At 34.5% G+C, this 17,533-nt stretch overlaps 1 protein-coding gene across 1 annotated transcript in view; it reads right to left on the bottom strand.

The window, feature by feature from the left end:
• The window catches only part of CWC27 (CWC27 spliceosome associated cyclophilin), a 228,608-nt gene that overhangs the window by 205,357 nt on the left and 5,718 nt on the right, over positions 1-17,533 (bottom strand). Inside the window, exons 2-4 of the mRNA XM_060009430.1 lie at positions 13,724-13,820; positions 4,387-4,499; positions 2,024-2,167 (exon numbers count right to left, since the gene is read on the bottom strand). Coding sequence (XP_059865413.1) covers positions 2,024-2,167; positions 4,387-4,499; positions 13,724-13,820 — 354 coding nt within the window. The remainder of the gene's footprint in view (positions 1-2,023; positions 2,168-4,386; positions 4,500-13,723; positions 13,821-17,533) is intronic.

Here is a 17,533-nt window from a genome sequence, read left to right on the forward strand (position 1 = left end):
AAAAAGAAAATTTAATTGAAAAATAGTAAATTCATTCTTTGAAATAAGGGAGGACTTTTGAAAATATTTTTTAAATAACTGAAAGGGAATTTCATATTGTTATATAAGAGTATATGCATTAAATGGTATAAAAAAGCAACATCATCCTAAGGGGAAAAGGCATTGATGAAGTTTAATCCCTCAGTAAGATTTCTGAGAAATTTCCAATATATACTTAATGTCAGTTTTTATTAAAAATATAATGCCAAATAATCTCCTTCTGAATGACTACTTTTTGTTCAAACATTATAAACAAATTTACACTTTAGAATAGGGTAGAACAAGCAAATAACAATAACAATGTGGTAAGTGCTCTGCAGACATTATTAAAGGCATTCTCCAAAGAGATAAAGTTGATTGTTTTTAGAGGTCGGCCGTGTCTGCTAGAGTGGGCTAAATACATATTTCAGGGAATCCTATACAGAACATCCAATGATTCCACTTTTGGTTTGTTTTACTTTTAGCAAGGATACGAAAGAGTAATATAACCCAGATAACTTCTAAGCCCTGGAAGTTATGTCAAATAAAAGAGAAATGGAATTTTTAAAAAAGACATTATCTCATTTAATCCTCAAAACATCCTAAAAGTAGGTATTATCATTATCTTGCTTTTCCAGATAAGAAAATTGCGGTTCAAAGAAGTTATACAGCCGACAGTGACGGCCATTCTGACTTGTAACCACTATGCTATACTTTGTCTCTAATGTGTAAGTTATATAACATCAATTGTAAACAGTCGTGCAGAATGGCAACATAAATCTCATTTTATTATATACTTATTTTTTGTAAATAATAGGAAGGAAAATCTGTGAACATCAGACAACCTGTGTTGGAGTGACTCAAATGCACCAATGCATATTTCTTAATCCACATTAAGTATTAAGCAACAATACTGTATTGAATGCTTTTGGCATGACTCCTCTTATTCAACATTTCTAAAAAGTTCTAAAATAATACCAGTTTTCCAGTTGTGCTAAGTGTGTTCTTTCCCTTTTCATCTTTTGTCTAAGATGGGGGAAACCATTCTTGTTGAACCAGCAGAGGGAGCTGATGCACTAGCGATGTCTAACACACCTAAGACTTAATAAAACTATCTGGGAAAATACTGGAATATTTATGAAAAGGGAGAAGCATGAGAAAAAAAAATCTTCAGAATCCTTTTAAAGAAAACTATTGAAAATTCTATGGAAATGATAATCTCTGATATGATGTTAAATGTAAGCAGGATTAAATAGGTACTGTTCAAAGTAATATTTCAGGTAAAAAGTTTTAATGTTGGGACTTCCCTGGTGGAGCAGCAGTTAAGAATCCACTTGCCAATGCAGGGGACATGGGTTCGATCCCGGGTCCAGGAAGATCCCACATGTGGAGCAACTAAGCCTATGTGCCCCAACTACTGAGCCTGTGCTCTAGAACCCGCGAGCCACAACTACTGAAGCCCGCGTGCTTACAGCCCGTGCTCCACAACAAGAGAAGCCACCGCAATGAGTAGCCCGCACACTGCAACGAAGAGTAGCCCCCGCTCGCTGCAACTAGAGAAAGCCCAGGCACAGCAGTGAAGACCCAACGCAGCCAAAAATAAATAAATTTATTTAAAAAAAAAAAGTTTTAATGTTAACACAAGTTCCACTTTAAACTGAAGGGAATTCATCATTAACAAGATAAACTTTAAACTACTAAATGTTATTACCTAGGTGTCTTTCTAAAAATTTTAAAACAGTAGCAGCTGAGTGACGTAATAGTTAATAATACCATTAATACAATTTTAGAAAACAGAAAAATTTAAAGTTAAAACCAATGACTTGTTTGAAAAACACACACAAAAATTCAGGTGGTTCCTCATAGTTTATTATAACAGGAATATACAGTATTCCATCATTTTTAGAAATAATAAATAAATATCCTAGGGAATATTTTTATGAAGGCAGCTCTTAGATAAGTTGATCATATATATCATAGAAGCTTAAGATAACTGGATACGAACCTTTCCAAAGATGGTGTGCTTATTGTTAAGTTCATCTGCTCGACCCAGTGTAAAGAAAAACTGACTGCCATTATCATGAGGACCAGCATTTGCCATGGCAACCAGTCCTCTCCGATTAAAACGCAACCGTGAGTGGAATTCATCCTGAAGCATTAAAAAAAAAAGATTTAGTGAATGTCCTCAGTTATAAGGCCCTTCATATTTCAGCTAACAAGCAAGGTCCATACAACTTCTAACCAAAAATGCTGAAGTTTTATTTAGCTGATTTTCACATATAATCAAATCCAATATCTACAGTTCCTGCAATTCTATTAAACTTCACTAGCCTGTAAGTATCTTCTAAATATACTCAGCCACAAATTTAGCCTGTTTTGTGGAAAGCTTACTACTTACACAGAGGAAGGGTACTCAAGGGGAATGGATTTCTGAGTCATTTCCCTATTCTTCTCATCTCTCAAAGCCATCTAAGCATTTAGAACCTTCTATTTTTTTTTCTCCAGGATAACTACTTTTGAATCATTACAGAGTCTTCAACTATTCCCTTCCTGACCCCATTCTAAATGTCATGAAACAATTGTTTTCTTCTTATTTTTTAATTCAAGGAATCTAGTATGATTATGTTATGTGCTTCACTGTGTTTTTTAAAGTCCCAAGTTGAACCATCTCTGAACTGGCACTGGTCCCATTTGACAGTTTTCAAAAGAGCAGGAGCAAGCCATTCTAAGGTGGTTTTCTTGCTAGGGCAGGATTACATAACATATACATTAGTCTCTTAGTTAATAGAAGACCTGATACTAGACTCATTTATAATATAGGCATGTTATGTAATCAATGTTTTTCAGAAAGGAAGTTCTGTTTCCTTAATAAATTCGTCTCAAGGGATTTGAACTCAAAGGATCATAACTCTGGATACTGTATTAAAAATGACCTAATTGAAAAACTTACCAAGATATCTGTATCATTTGAATATAATAAGCAAAAATCTCAGTTTAGAAAGGAACTGTCACAAAGAGCTATTCTGTTAAACCAAATAATAGAATAAAGGAATGCTTCCTACCAGATGGAGGCTCTAAAATAATGAGATATCTCAATTTTGTAAAATATAAAATAGTCTAACAGTGACATTTGAGACTCTTTTATAACCATTTCACATGCTCTAAGGCCACTATCATATGAAAATTAAAGCAAACAGTTGAAGTATTTTTCTCAAGAATCATACAGTAACCCAGTATAAAATTAAAGGAAATTCCAGATACTCTATCTTACTAGTATAAATTTGAAGTTTTTAAAAATTCACATATTTTAAGAGCTATTGATGCTTACTCATTAAAAGAACATAATATTGATACCATCAGATTAATAAATAACCCTGCTTTTAGCTTTTACTTGAACCCCCTGCTATCCTTTATATCTTAATTATGACATTAACTTTTTTTCTTTTTAGATCTATGTTGGCAGTTAACAAAGCACTGACCTATTCTTGATTAAAACCCACAGCTCTTCTAACTTTTATGTTGCTTCTTCCTTCTGTTTCCCCTTCTGATTTCTTGTTACAGCATGCATTTTGTGCTACAGAGGTCTATTGTGTACAATTTAAAACGAATTCTGCTATGGACTGAATTGTGTCCTCTCATAGTTCATATGTTGAAGCGCTAACCTACAATGTGACTGTACTGGAGATAGGGCCCATAAGAAGATGAAAAAGGTTAAATGACTTCACAAGAGTGAAGTCCTAATCCAGTAGGGCTGGTGCCCTTAATAGAAGAGGAAGAAACACTAGGACGTTCTCTCTCCACCATGTGAAGACACAGCAAGAAGGCAGCCATTTGTAAGCCAGGAAGAGAAGCTTCACAGAACTGTATGCTAGCACCTTGATCTTGGACTTCCTAGCCTCCAGAACTGTGAGAAATAAATTCCTATTGTTTAAACCACCCAGTCAGAGGTATTTTGTTATAGCAGTTCAAGCAGATTAATATAAATTCTATACAGTGTTAAATAAAATGTTTTAAAATAGGATGGCATATGCAATGTTCTAGAAATGTTTTACACATACAAAGTTGCCGAGATCAGATACAGTCAGATATCGGGAAATCTGTTATATAGTCTTTATTTCTGACTCACATTTTCCTCACTACCACCTTTAGCTCCATCTGGATTCAATCTAGCGTAAAACGTTGTGACAAGACAACTTAGAAAGAATGCTTGATGGGGTAAGTGCTGCTCTTATTCTGTATAATCCTAAATATATGATAGACCCGATTTTGTGCACTAATGTAAAATGCATTTTCTTCTATGGGGGACAATCATTTTTAATTAAGCAATCCAAGCTGACTTGAAAATAGATAAAAAATATTCAGTCTCACCTTGAATGGGGCTCCATAGATAGACTCTCCACCAGTCCCTGTACCAGTAGGATCTCCCCCTTGGACTATAAAACCAGGTACAACTCTATGAAATATGGTGTTGTCATAATATGCTGGAAGAAAATAAAAAGAATTTATCATTCTTTTTCTGATTTTTCATTGTTAGTGTAAAGAACTGCAACAGATTTCTGTATGTTAATCTTGTATCCTGCTACCTTGCTAAAATTGTTTATCAGTTCTAATAGTTTTTGTGTGGTGTCTAAGTTTTCTACATAGGGTATCATATCATCTTCATATAATGACAATTTTACCTCTTCCCTTCCAATTTGGATACCTTTTATTGCTTTTTCTTGTCTGACTGCTATGGCTAGGACTTCCAATACTATGTTGAATAGAAGTGGTGAGAGTGGGCATCCTTGTCTGGTTCCAGATTTTGGCAAGAAAGCTTTCAGTTTTTCACCACTGAGTATTATGTTGGCTGTGGGTTTGTCATAAATAGCATTTATTATGGTGAGATATGTTTACTTCATACCCACTTTGGTGAGAGTTTTTATCATGAATGGATGCTGAATTTTATCAAATGCTTTTTCTGCATTTATTGAGATGATCATGTGGTTTTTGTTTTTTCTTTTGTTGACAAAACAATTCCTTTTAAAATCACATAAAAAAATAAAATATGTAGGAATAAACCTGACCAAGGAGGTGAAAGACCTATATGCTGAGAACTATGAAACATCGATAAAGGAAACTGAAAATGATTCAAAGAAATGGAAAGATATCCCATGCTCTTAGACTGGAACAATTAATATTGTTAAAATGACCATACTACCCAAAGCAATCTACATATTTAATGTGATCCCTATAAATTACCTATGACATTTTTCATGGAACTACATCTAATAATCCTAAAATTTATATGGAACCACAAAAGACCCAGAATTGCCAAGCAATCCTGATGAAAAAGAACAAGGGTGGAGGCATAACTCTCCAAGACTTCAGACAATACTACAGAACCACAGCAATCAAAACACTGTGGTATTGACCCCAAAACAGATATATGGATCAAGAGAAAGGAATAGAGGGCACACACCTATGGTCAATTGATCTTCAACAAAGGAGGCAAAAATACACAACAGAGAAAAGACAGTCTCTTCAATAAGTGGTATTGGGAAAGTTGGACAGCTGCATGTAAATCAATGAACTTAGAACACTCCCTCACACCAAACACAAATACAAACTCAAAATGGCTTAAAGACTTAAATGGAAGACATGATACCATAAGACTCCTGGAAGAGAACATAAGCAAAACATTCTCTGACATAAATCATAGCAATGCTTTCTTAGGTCAGTCTCCCAAAACAAAAGAAATAAAAGCAAAAGTAAACAAATAGGACCTAATCAAACTTACAAGCTTTTACACAGCAAAGAAAACCATATACAAAGTGAAAAGACAATCTACAGAATGGGAGAAATTATTTGCAAAACATGAGACTGACAGGGATTAATATCAACAATATACAAACAGCTCAATATAAACAAAGAAACAACCCAATCAAAAATGGGCAGAAGATGTAAATAGACATTTCTCCAAAGAAGACATACAGATGGCTAACAGGCACATAAAAAGTTGCTCAACATCACTAATAATTAGAGAAATGCAAATCAAAACTATAATGAGGTATCACCTCACACCAGTCAGAATGGCCATCATGAAAAAGTCTACAAATAATAAATGCTGAAGAGGTGTGGAAAAAAGGGAACCCTCCTACACTGTTGGTGGGAATGTAAATTGGTGCAGCCACTATGGAGAACAGTATGGAGGTTCCTTAAAATAACTTAAAATAGAGTTACCATATGATCCAGCAATCCCACTCCTGGGCATATATCCAGAAAAGACAAAAACTGAAATTTGAAAAGATACATGCACCCCATTGTTCATACGGCATTATTTACAATAGCCAAGACATGGAAGCAACCTAAGTGTCCATCAACAGCTGAACGGATAAAGAAGATGTAGTATATATATATATATATATATATATGTATATATTACTTAGCCATAAAAAGGAATGAAATAATACCATTGGCAGCAACATGAATGGACTATAGATTATCATATAAAGTGAAGTAAGTCAGAGAAAGACAAATATCATATGATATCACTTATATGTGGAATCTAAAAAATGATACAAATGAACTTAATTACAAAACAGAAAGAGACTCACAGACATAGAAAACATAGAAAACAAACTTATGGTTACCAAAGGGGAAAGGGGTGGGGAGGGATAAAACAGGAGTTTGGGATTAACAGATACACACTACTATATATATAAAATAGATAAACAACAAGGACCAATGTATAGCACAGAAAACTATATCTTGCAATAACCTATAATGGAAAAAAATCTGAGAGAGAATATCTATCTACCTATATCTATATATATATCTTAATTACTTTGTTGTACACCTGAAACTAATACAACATTGTAAATCAACCATACTTTAATAAAAGAAAAATTTATCAATGTCTAAAACTAAGTGTATCTATAGTTATCAGAGTAAATACAACTAGTCACAAGATTTTTTCCCTCAGAACGTTAAATAGGCTCCTAAACCAAAATCTTTTCTTCTGTATTATAAAATATCTACTCAAGGGGTTTCCCTGGTGGCGCAGTGGTTGAGAGTCCGCCTGCCGATGCAGGGGACGCGGGTTCGTGCCCCAGTCCGGGAAGATCCCACATGCCGCAGAGCGGCTGGGCCCGTGAGCCATGGCTGCTGAGCCTGTGCGTCCGGAGCCTGTGCTCCGCAATGGGAGAGGCCACAACAATGAGAGGCCCGCGTACTGCAAAAAAAAAAAAAAAAATCTACTCAAAACGGAACAATTTCTATAGAAACCATGGTAGTGGTTGTTTCGTATCTACTTTCAGGATTCTCTTAAACTCCGGATTACAGTTTTCAAAATAAAAATTGGAGAGTTTTGGTATAGATCTGTGGTTCTCAACTGCGGTGAGGAGAAGCAGCATTTTTCTCCCTAGGGGACACTTGTCAATGTCTAGAAATATTTGGTTTTCACACATGGGAGATGTTACTGGCATCTAGTAGGTAGAGGCCAGGGATACTGGTAAACATCCTACAAAGCACAGGAAGCCCCTACAACAAAGAATTACTGGAGATGTCAACAGTCCTGGAGATTGAGAAATCCTCATAGAGATAAATACCTTACTTCCTAATTCTTCCTCTTCTCCCCATAGAAAATTAACTTATATAAACAACATACAAACCCAAAATATATCAAAATTACTCACTGATTATAGGTCTAGCACCATCAATGCACCACCCTCAAGAAATTTTCAATAAATAAACACAATACATGAGTCCAATTAGACTCTCAGTAAGTTTGCTAAATGAAGAAAATTACTTATATTTATATATAAATATATTAATGGGAAGCTATAAACATACAAGAGAGATCATATATGATCTCCTAATTGATTGAGCTGGATTCAGTTATTGAGCATAGTCATAATTTAATCACATGCTGAGGAATGCAAAGCAAAGAGATGGAAAGAGCATAGTTCACTAAAGTCTTTACTGAGCTGCAGAACTTCTGGACACCAGATTTCTTACCAAAGAGGATGATAAATGTCTTCATTAATTAAATAATTTTGAGTTGAGTCTTCTATTACTTGAAACTGAACCAACCCAACTCATTCAATGACAGATACTTATCAAGTGCCTACTGTGGGCCAGACACTGTAATGATACAATTACTGACATAATTCATAAAACACCAATTGCATGAGTACTTTGTGATACTTTATTAGTCAAAACATGACTATGGTTTATCATAATTCATGAAGTACTATAATACTGTGGCTTGCAGGCACCCTCATAATTATTTACATTTGCAAGCTATAACTGGAAGTAAAATCCACATTTTAAAAAATGTAATCTGTAATCTAACAACTGTATCCAGTTCATAGGATGGATTGGAAGAAGCAGAAAGGCAGATTAATGGAGTTTTTTCAATCGCTTCTCCCAGTGAAGAGCTGTTAGGCTATGTTCACAAGAACTCCCCAGTACAGACAAGTTCTCCTTGGTTACAAACCAGAAACTGTAAAAATCAAGAAGTCTACAAGTATTTCTCCTGTATCCCTAAGTAACCATTTACTCTGATTAAAAATGTATATAGCAGTCAGGAATTCTGAGCCTTGCCTCTTGTTAGCTGTGCAATCTTAAACTCAATTTTCTTTCTTTTTTTTTCTCTTTTGTTTCCTCTCTCTTTTTTTAAATTGAGATATAATTGACACATAACATTACACTAGTTTCAGATGTACAACATAGTGATTCAATATTTGTATATATTGTGAAATGTTCACGGACAATAAAGCTAGTTAACATTCATCACCATACATGGTTACAAAATTATTTTTCTTGTGATGAGAACTTTTAAGATCTACTGTCTTAGCAACTTCCAAATATGCAATACAGTATTATTAACTACAGTCATCATACTGCACATGTAATTTTCTCATTATAAAACTAATAATATAAATTCACTCACAGTGCTGTTCTGAAGATTAAATAAGATAATGTGGAGGCAACCTATAAATTTTCAAGGTCAAAACAAATGTGAGGTCAGACTTTAGTATTTTCACTTAAATTCTACAAATCCATACTCAAATTTGAATACTTACCTGAGTCTGTATCAAAAACTAAAAATAATCCTTTATGCCCATAATATGCAATCAACAGTTTTTTTATTATTTTTTTAATTTTATTTATTTTTTTATACAGCAGGTTCTTATTAGTCATCAGTGTATACATGTCATTCCCAATCTCCCAATTCATCACACCACCAGCACCACCCACCACTGCTTTCCCCCGCTTGGTGTCCATACGTTTGTTCTCTACATCTGTGTCTCAATTTCTGCCCTGCAAACGGGTTCATCTGTACCATTTTTCTAGGTTCCACATATATGCGTTAATATGCGATATTTGTTTTTCTCTTTCTGACTTACTTTGCTATGACAGTCTCTGTGACAGATTCATCCACATCTCTACACATGACCCAATTTCGTTCCTTTTTATGGCTGAGTAATATTCCATTGTATATATGTACCACATCTTCTTTACCCATTCATCTGTCGATGGGCATTTAGGTTGCTTCCATGACCTAGCTATTGTAAATAGTGCATGCAATCAACAGTTTTTGAGCACATGATCAGATTTACTTTTTCAAAGGATCACTTAAACTCCATAATGAAGAACTGATTGGAAGTAACAAGGTTGAGAGAGAGAGAGAGAGAGAGCAACTGTTGTCCTAAGAGTCAAGACCTGACTATGGCTTATTTTGAGGCACAGATTCAAGAATTCTCTAGGAAGCAGGATCTATAAGGCTCAGAGATCTATTAGATATGAGGGAAGGGGGACATGAAAGAGGTCTTTATTACTTGTGCTTTCAAATTTTAAAATTACCCATCTTATTTCTTTTTCCTATTTCCTATTAAGTATTTCAGTGATGTTGGATTTTAGCTTTAAGCTTTCCTTTATTTTCCTAATTATATTCTTGTTGGATAAATGAAATTATTATACTACTACATATATTGAGTAGAAATTTTCTATAATTTCTCTACACCTTAAATTTTGTACTCTATTGTGCCTAGAATTGCAAATTTCCAAATAATTTCCATATCCATTATTTCCAGTTCCTTGTAATTTATTAATAATCACTGTTGAACTATGCATTTATACTTACAGCTTACCATGTGCTTAAAAGATCTTCCTGCTTGCAATAATGTTTGACGTCCTTCTTAAATGTTTATGTATCATTCCCATAAGTATTTTGAAGGGGTTTTATTATCTCATTATGTGTGTTCAAAATATCCTCCTGAATTTTTCCAGTATTGAAAAAAAGAAATTTACATGTACCTCAAATAGGAAATGAAGTTTCTATTCGGATGCCGTGAGTCTGCTATTTGTCATTATGTTTTTTATTTCTGGCTGTACAATGTATGGGTATCATGACATATTTTGACTAATTATATTTCTGCCCAAGTATTAATACACACAGGAATATATATTTGCATTTTAAAATCATATATATCTGGTTCTTCTTCTAGAATTTTGTTTTGTGTTTAATTTTGTAAATATTATCATTAATAACTTTTTATTTAAATCTCCTTTGTGAGCTCTCTATTTTAGCCTCTTGGGTTTTTTTAAACGAACATTTTAGTTTTGTAAGATATTTCTTTAAATCTCTTACCATATACTTACGTTTGTAACTTCTAAAAAATTATTAAAACTCTTGTTAAAGGAGGAAGGGGATAAAACATAACTGATGAAGCACGGACATTCAGGAGACAGGGCTGAGGTAAAATTTCACAGGAGTTAATAGTCACATAAAGTATAAAAATTTGGATTTTCTTATCTACTTCTCTTTCTGTTCCCCACTTTGTTTTTCAGACCTAAAATTCTTCTCCTTCCTCATTCTTCAGAAGAACTAACAAAATTTTCAAAGATAACAAGCTTCCCTTTCCTTCTCTTCTTTTTTAACCTACTTTTTAAACTTAAAATTTTTTTAAATTTTCACTCATTTTTAAATGTTTATCTATCTATCCTACAAAGACCTGAAATCCAAGGTTAAGTCTGTGTAACTGTAAATGTTTTGTTTTCATAAAAACTAAAAACTCCCCCCAGACACAGAAAGACAAATACTGTATATTCCTACTTATATGTGGAATCTAAAGAAGTTCAACTCATAGAAACAGAGAGTAGAATGGTGGTTGCCACAGGCTGGAGGTGATGGGGGAAATGGGAAGATGTTGGTCAAAAAGATACAGATTTTCAGTTATAAGATGAATAAGTTCTGGGGATCCAATGCACAGCATGGTGATCTTAGTTAATAATACTGTATTGTATACTAGAAATTTGTACATCTCATGTTCTCACCACATACACTCACACAAAAAGGTAACTATGTGAGGTGGCAGATATGTTACTTAACTTGATTGTGGTAATCATTTCACAATGTATACATATATTAAGTCATCACATTGTACACCTTTAAAAAAATCATGTTGTATAATCTAAATATATACAATTTCTGTCAATCATACCTCAGTAAAGCTGGAAAAAAAATACTAAGAATTTCCCTTTAACTGTGAACACCATTTTAGTTGAGAGCCATATCTGAGGCTGTGCTTCCACTTGCTCATTTTTATTTATTTGCTTTTTAATTTTGGAAATCATGTTCTTTTTTTAAAATATTGATATGACCATTACAAGATCTAGAAATATCATCATTTGTTTAAATAATACAATCAGAGAATTAAAATGAGGTTCTCTGAATTAAAATTTTAAAACCTTGACTTTATTCATTTAGGAGCTTTATTTAAATTAGTTTTCTCAGGCTTCTTGTTAGCCTTTGCAATAATAATTCTATTTCTCACCTATTCAATTAAAAGAATTGTTCTAATTATTTTTTCTTATTATTTTTCTATTCTTTTTTCTTTCTTATTGTATTCTCATAAATAGGGAAATAATTTTTTAATGTTGTAATTGTTTCATCATCACCTAACTTAAGAACCTTATTTCTTCTTTCATTGTTATATTATATCCAGATGTTTTCTGTTTCTTCCATTCACCTGGTCATGGATTATAATTTACCATTTATTCTTTGTAATGTTTTTGTACTTTCACTCTTCTGTAAAATTTGAGCTTTTGATTCTTCAAAACTTCTTTCCAGAAACAAGTCTTACTTTTCAGTGTCTACTGTGTTTCTCGGCTCTGTTGACAGTTATTTGAGGCTTCTCTGACTGAACTACCTGTCTGATTCAATTTCCTTCCTGCCTGCCATAGCAATTATTAATAATGGTCTTTACAGATGTCTTCTTTTCTCTTTTTCTTTTTTGTCAGCTCGATTTATTTTTTGTTTTGGAGAGGCGGTTGTTTTTGTTTTGGTCTGGGTGGTTTTATTCCTTAAACCTTCCCCTGGTAATTTTGCTTGTTTAGTTATCTATTTGGAGAACTCTCACTGTACCATACTACTGGTTATTTTGTATTCTCTTTCACATCTTGCTTTTGACTCAAAGTGCTGTTTTCTGATACCTTGAACTTCATTACTCAAATCTAAGAGTTACTAGTGACATTGATAATACCATCACTGAAAGCTGGCTGGAAGGCTTTGTGGAGAAAGTAGAATTTTGAATAGACATTAAAAAGTGGTGGAATTCCCTGGCGGTCCAGTGGTTAGGACTCAAGTGCTTTCACTGCTGGGGCCCAGGGTTCAGTCCGTGGTGGGGGAACTAAGATCCTACAAGCCAGACCGTGTAGCCAAAAAGAAAAAAAAAAGTGACTTGAGTAGAAAAAGAAGAGAAGAGAAAGTATTCCAAAAAGGCGAGGGAGGATATGAGAAGATTCAGGATATGAAGGAGGTATGAGTGGAAATGGGAAAGAACTGCTCAGGAAATAAAGATAATAGTCAACTGAAACCATGTGGTTATATGCAATGAAAAATAAAATTGGAAAGCTAGGAAGCTAAGCTGCCTGAGGATTCAAATACCAGATGAATAAATGTGAGGGTAAAGAGGTCAAAGATGAGAAAATGCAAGACCAGGTAAAAGGCAATTACAATCACATTGGTGACAGTCAAGGCAGTCTGAGGAAGAAACTGGTAAATTTGGTTTTCATCAGTTTAGTTGTAGCTGACAGTAGAAGATTTGAGTAGAAAAGTCCACTAGGCAATTAGATATGTAAATTAGAGCTCAAAAGAGGAGAAATGGCTGGAATTCTATATTTGACAGTCACTTGGTTGGAAGTAACAATTGAAGAGTAAAGACAATAGAGAACTAAAGGCAATCTTAGGGAATACCCATATTTAGAGGATGAAAGAAAGAAGTGAAAACAGCCAAGGAGATCAAAGAAGATCAAAGTATTATTTGCTGAGATAAATATCTCTGTTAAAGACATAAAGATTAAAAAAAAAAAAGATATAGAGATTTACTGGGGGGAAGGAGTTTCATCTCCTCTCTCCATTTCCTGACACACAGCTCAAGATGGTATCATTTATATCAACTCCCAGCATCCATTACCACTATTTAACACCAGTCTTCAATGTTATGGAAAAATACACTGCAGTTTATTTTATTTTATTTTTATTTATTTTTGGCCACACCGTGCGGCATGAGAGATCTTAGTTCCCTGACCACGGACTGAACCCATGCCCCCTGCAGTGGAGGCACAGTCTTAACCACTGGACCACCAGGGAAGTCCCTGCAGTTTATTTTTAAATTAACAAAATTTCTCCTACAGAATAAAATTCAAGAATTATGATTACCTTCCAAACAAAGCTGAATGAAATTTCTGCAAGCTTTAGGAGCTTCTTTTGACCACAACTCTATGTCAATATCTCCAGCTGTAGTTTTCAATAAAACCTGTAGAAAGCATACAAAATCACTGTTAATTATCATTTTGTTTAATTAAGAGTTGATTGGTTGCTCAACTTAAAGTATTCACTACTGAATTTTCAATTTTAAAATAAAAATTAGAAACTTTGCTTGGTTTTTGTTATACTCAAAAAAGTTCAAATATTCAGTACAAGTCACTGTACATTTATACCTTTCAAATACCATTTTCAGAAATAATTTTGGCTTTAAGAAAAAATAGCATATGTTTTTGAATCACAGAAAAAACCTCATTCATCTAAAAATCAGTAATATAAACTTGTTTTAATTTAAAAGGTGTTCTACAGCATTTCTTCCAATAAAATTGGTGTAGCAAATTAAGAAATTAAAGAACAATCCCATGAAATTACAGCACTGTAGGACAATTTTACAATTACCTTTCAACATATAAACACTCTACTTTTTCATTCAAAATCACGCCATTCCTAACTTACAAAGGAACATTCTTAATCTAATTCTGGGTTGTATAATACTAAAATGGTGTGCCTTAAAATTACCATCTATGGTAAATGGAATCCTTTGATAGCCTTCTTTCCATAGCTCATGAAGGCAGTTACTCGTTGGTGCAACCAGCCATCTTGCAACAACCAAAATCCCTACTGAACCCACAGGAGGAGACAGCTTATAACAGTCTTATTAATAACCACAAATAACCAAAAAGAACGGAAAGCTCTAAATTTGAACACTGTGGCACAGCTAGAATCCAACTTCTCTAGTATCACTCCCCGCACACATCCACCCCACAGTGTGCCAAAGTAGATCAGTGTCAATCTGTGATCAATGGTCAATGATATATGACCATCACCATCACTTTTGCTATAATTGCCTTTCAGTTTCTGTTTCAGAAGCTCAAATTAATTGCCATAATTTATGTAACATTGATGAATTTATTGTATCTTTTTGGGGTTTTACTGGCTACATAGTTCTCTTACAATTATGCTCCATGGGGGTGGAAGAGGTGAAAATATCTATACTGTGGTAGCTTTTAAAATGGTTCTTAACCCTTAAAGAAATATAAAAGAACTAAAAATGCAAATGTGCATGATTTTCTCAATCCATTACACTTCCTCTACAAAAAGAAGGGGACATTTGTTGAGTGCCTTCCAGGTGTTAGCTTCTGTGCCACTTTACATATCCTACCTCATTTAATCCTCACCTACAAGATAGGTATCATTACTCCTATTATACTTATGAAGAAACAGAGACTCAGATAAAGTAAATTTATCCAGGGTCTCATGGTGAACAATTTAAGTCAAAGGCTGTCTGCTGCAAAGCCCATACCTTTTCTATCTCACTGTACTGCCTCCACAAAGTTCACCATAAATTCCACACTATACTGGAAAAACAGTCCATCAAGCTCTAGGGCCCTGCCACATGTCACAAAATAAATCCCCAAGTTACTCTGGTCACAACTGATTTGAGTAGAGAAAAGTGCCTAAGTCAAAAGCATTCATATATTGGTTGGACATGAGAAAGGCCTTCTAACTTGGCTTGGCATGAAACAACGCCCCAAAGAGATTCTCCATATTGAATGGTGACACACCAATCCAAGTGGATTCTCATTCTCCTGGAAAATATACATGTGGGATGCAAAATGAGAGGCTGAGTAACTCCTTCTACCTCAGATTGTATTATCTAAAATAACACTGTGTAACACGATTTGATTTTCCACAAGGCCTGATATACATCCCAATCTTAGAAGTACAGTATACATAACAAATGTCCTTCCTACCTCATTATCCCCTTGTATACTTGAAATAAAGTTCTATTGTTAAAGAGAACCTAGACAAGTTTCCATATTTCCTATCCCCAGGCAACCACTAATCTACTCTCTGTCTCTATGGATTTGCCTATTGAACATTTCATATTCAAGCATACCTCTGAGATATTGCAGGTTTGGTTCCAGACCATTACAGTGAAATGAATATTGCAATAAAGTGAGTCACATAAAGTTTTTGGTTTCTCAGTGCATACAGAAGTTATGTTTACTCTATATTGTAGTCTATTAAGTATGCAACGGCATTATGTCTAAAAAAACAATGTGCAAACCTTAATTTTAAAATACTTTATTACTAAAAACTGCCAATCCTCATGTGAGCCTTTAGCAAGTCATAATCTTTTCCCTGGTGGAGGTTTTAAAATATTGCAAGAATTACCAAAATGTGACACAGAGACACAAAGTGAGCAAATGCTATTGGAAAAATGATGCCAAGAGACTTGCTCTTGTATGTATAAGTGAATCACTTTGCTGTATACCTGAAACTAACACAATGTTGTAAATCAACAATACTTCAATTAAAAAAAAACAACTGAACAACCAATGGATCACTGAAGAAATCAAAGGAGAAATTAAAAAATACCTAGGGACAGAAATACCACACACCAAACCTTACGGGATGCAACAAAAGTGGAAGCAACCTAAATATCCATCGACAGAGGAATGGATAAAGAAGATGTGGTACATATATACAATGGAATATTACTCAGCCATAAAAAGGAACGAAATAGTGCCATTTGTAGAGACATGGGTGGACCTAGAGAGTGTCATACAGAGTGAAGAAAGTCAGAAAGAGAAAAACAAGTATCGTATAATATTGCTTACATGTGGAATCTAGAAAAATGGTAGAGATGAATGTATTTGCAAAGCAGAAATAGAGTCACAGATATAAAGAACAAACTTATGGTCACCAAGGTGGGGAGGAGTGGGTGGGATGAATCGGGAGACTGGGATTGACATATATACGCTACTATGTATAAAAGAGATAACTAATGAGAACCTACTGTATAGCACAGGGAACTCTACTCAATGCTCTGTGGTAACCTAAATGGGAAGGAAATCTAAAAAAGAGTAGATATATGTATATATATAACTGATTCAGTTTGCTGCACAGCAGAAACTAACACAACATTGTAAAGCAACTACACTCCAATAAAAATTAATTTAAAAAAAAAGAAATACCACACACCAAAACTTATGGGATGCAACAAAAGTGTTCCTAAGAGGACTTCCCTGGTGGCGCAGTGGTTGAGAGTCCGCCTGCCGATGCAGGGGACACAGGTTCGTGCCCCAGTCCGGGAAGATCCCACATGCTGCGGAGCGGCTGGGCCCATGAGTCATGGCCGCTGAGCCTGCGCGTCTGGAGTCTGTGCTCGGCAACGGGAGAGGCCACAGCAGTGAGAGGCCCGCGTAAAGCAAAAAAAAAAAAAAAAAGTGTTTCTAAGAGAGAAGGTCATAGCAATACAGGCCAATCTCAAGAAACAAGAAAATCTAAAACAATCTAACTTTACACGTAAATGAACTAGAAAAAGAAGAACAAGTGAAGCCCAAAGTTAGTAGAAGGAAGGAAATAATAAAGATCAAAGTGTAATAAATGAAATAGAGACTAAAAAACAATAGAAAAGATCAATAAAACTAAGAGCTAGTTCTTTGAAAAGATAAACAAAACTCACAAACCTTTAGCCACACTCACGAAGAAAAAAAAAAGAGAGGACTCCAATAAATAAAATCAGAAATGCAAGAGAAGTTACTACTGATACCACTCAAACACAAAGGAGCAAAGAGACACTCTGAACAATTATATGCCAACAAATTGGACCACCTAGAAAAAACAGATAAATTCCTAGAAACATACAATCTCCCAAGACTGAATCATGACAAAATAGAAAATGTGAAGAGACCAATT

This window comes from Delphinus delphis, chromosome 3 (genome assembly GCF_949987515.2).
Source record: "Delphinus delphis chromosome 3, mDelDel1.2, whole genome shotgun sequence".
Lineage (NCBI taxonomy): Eukaryota > Metazoa > Chordata > Mammalia > Artiodactyla > Delphinidae > Delphinus > Delphinus delphis.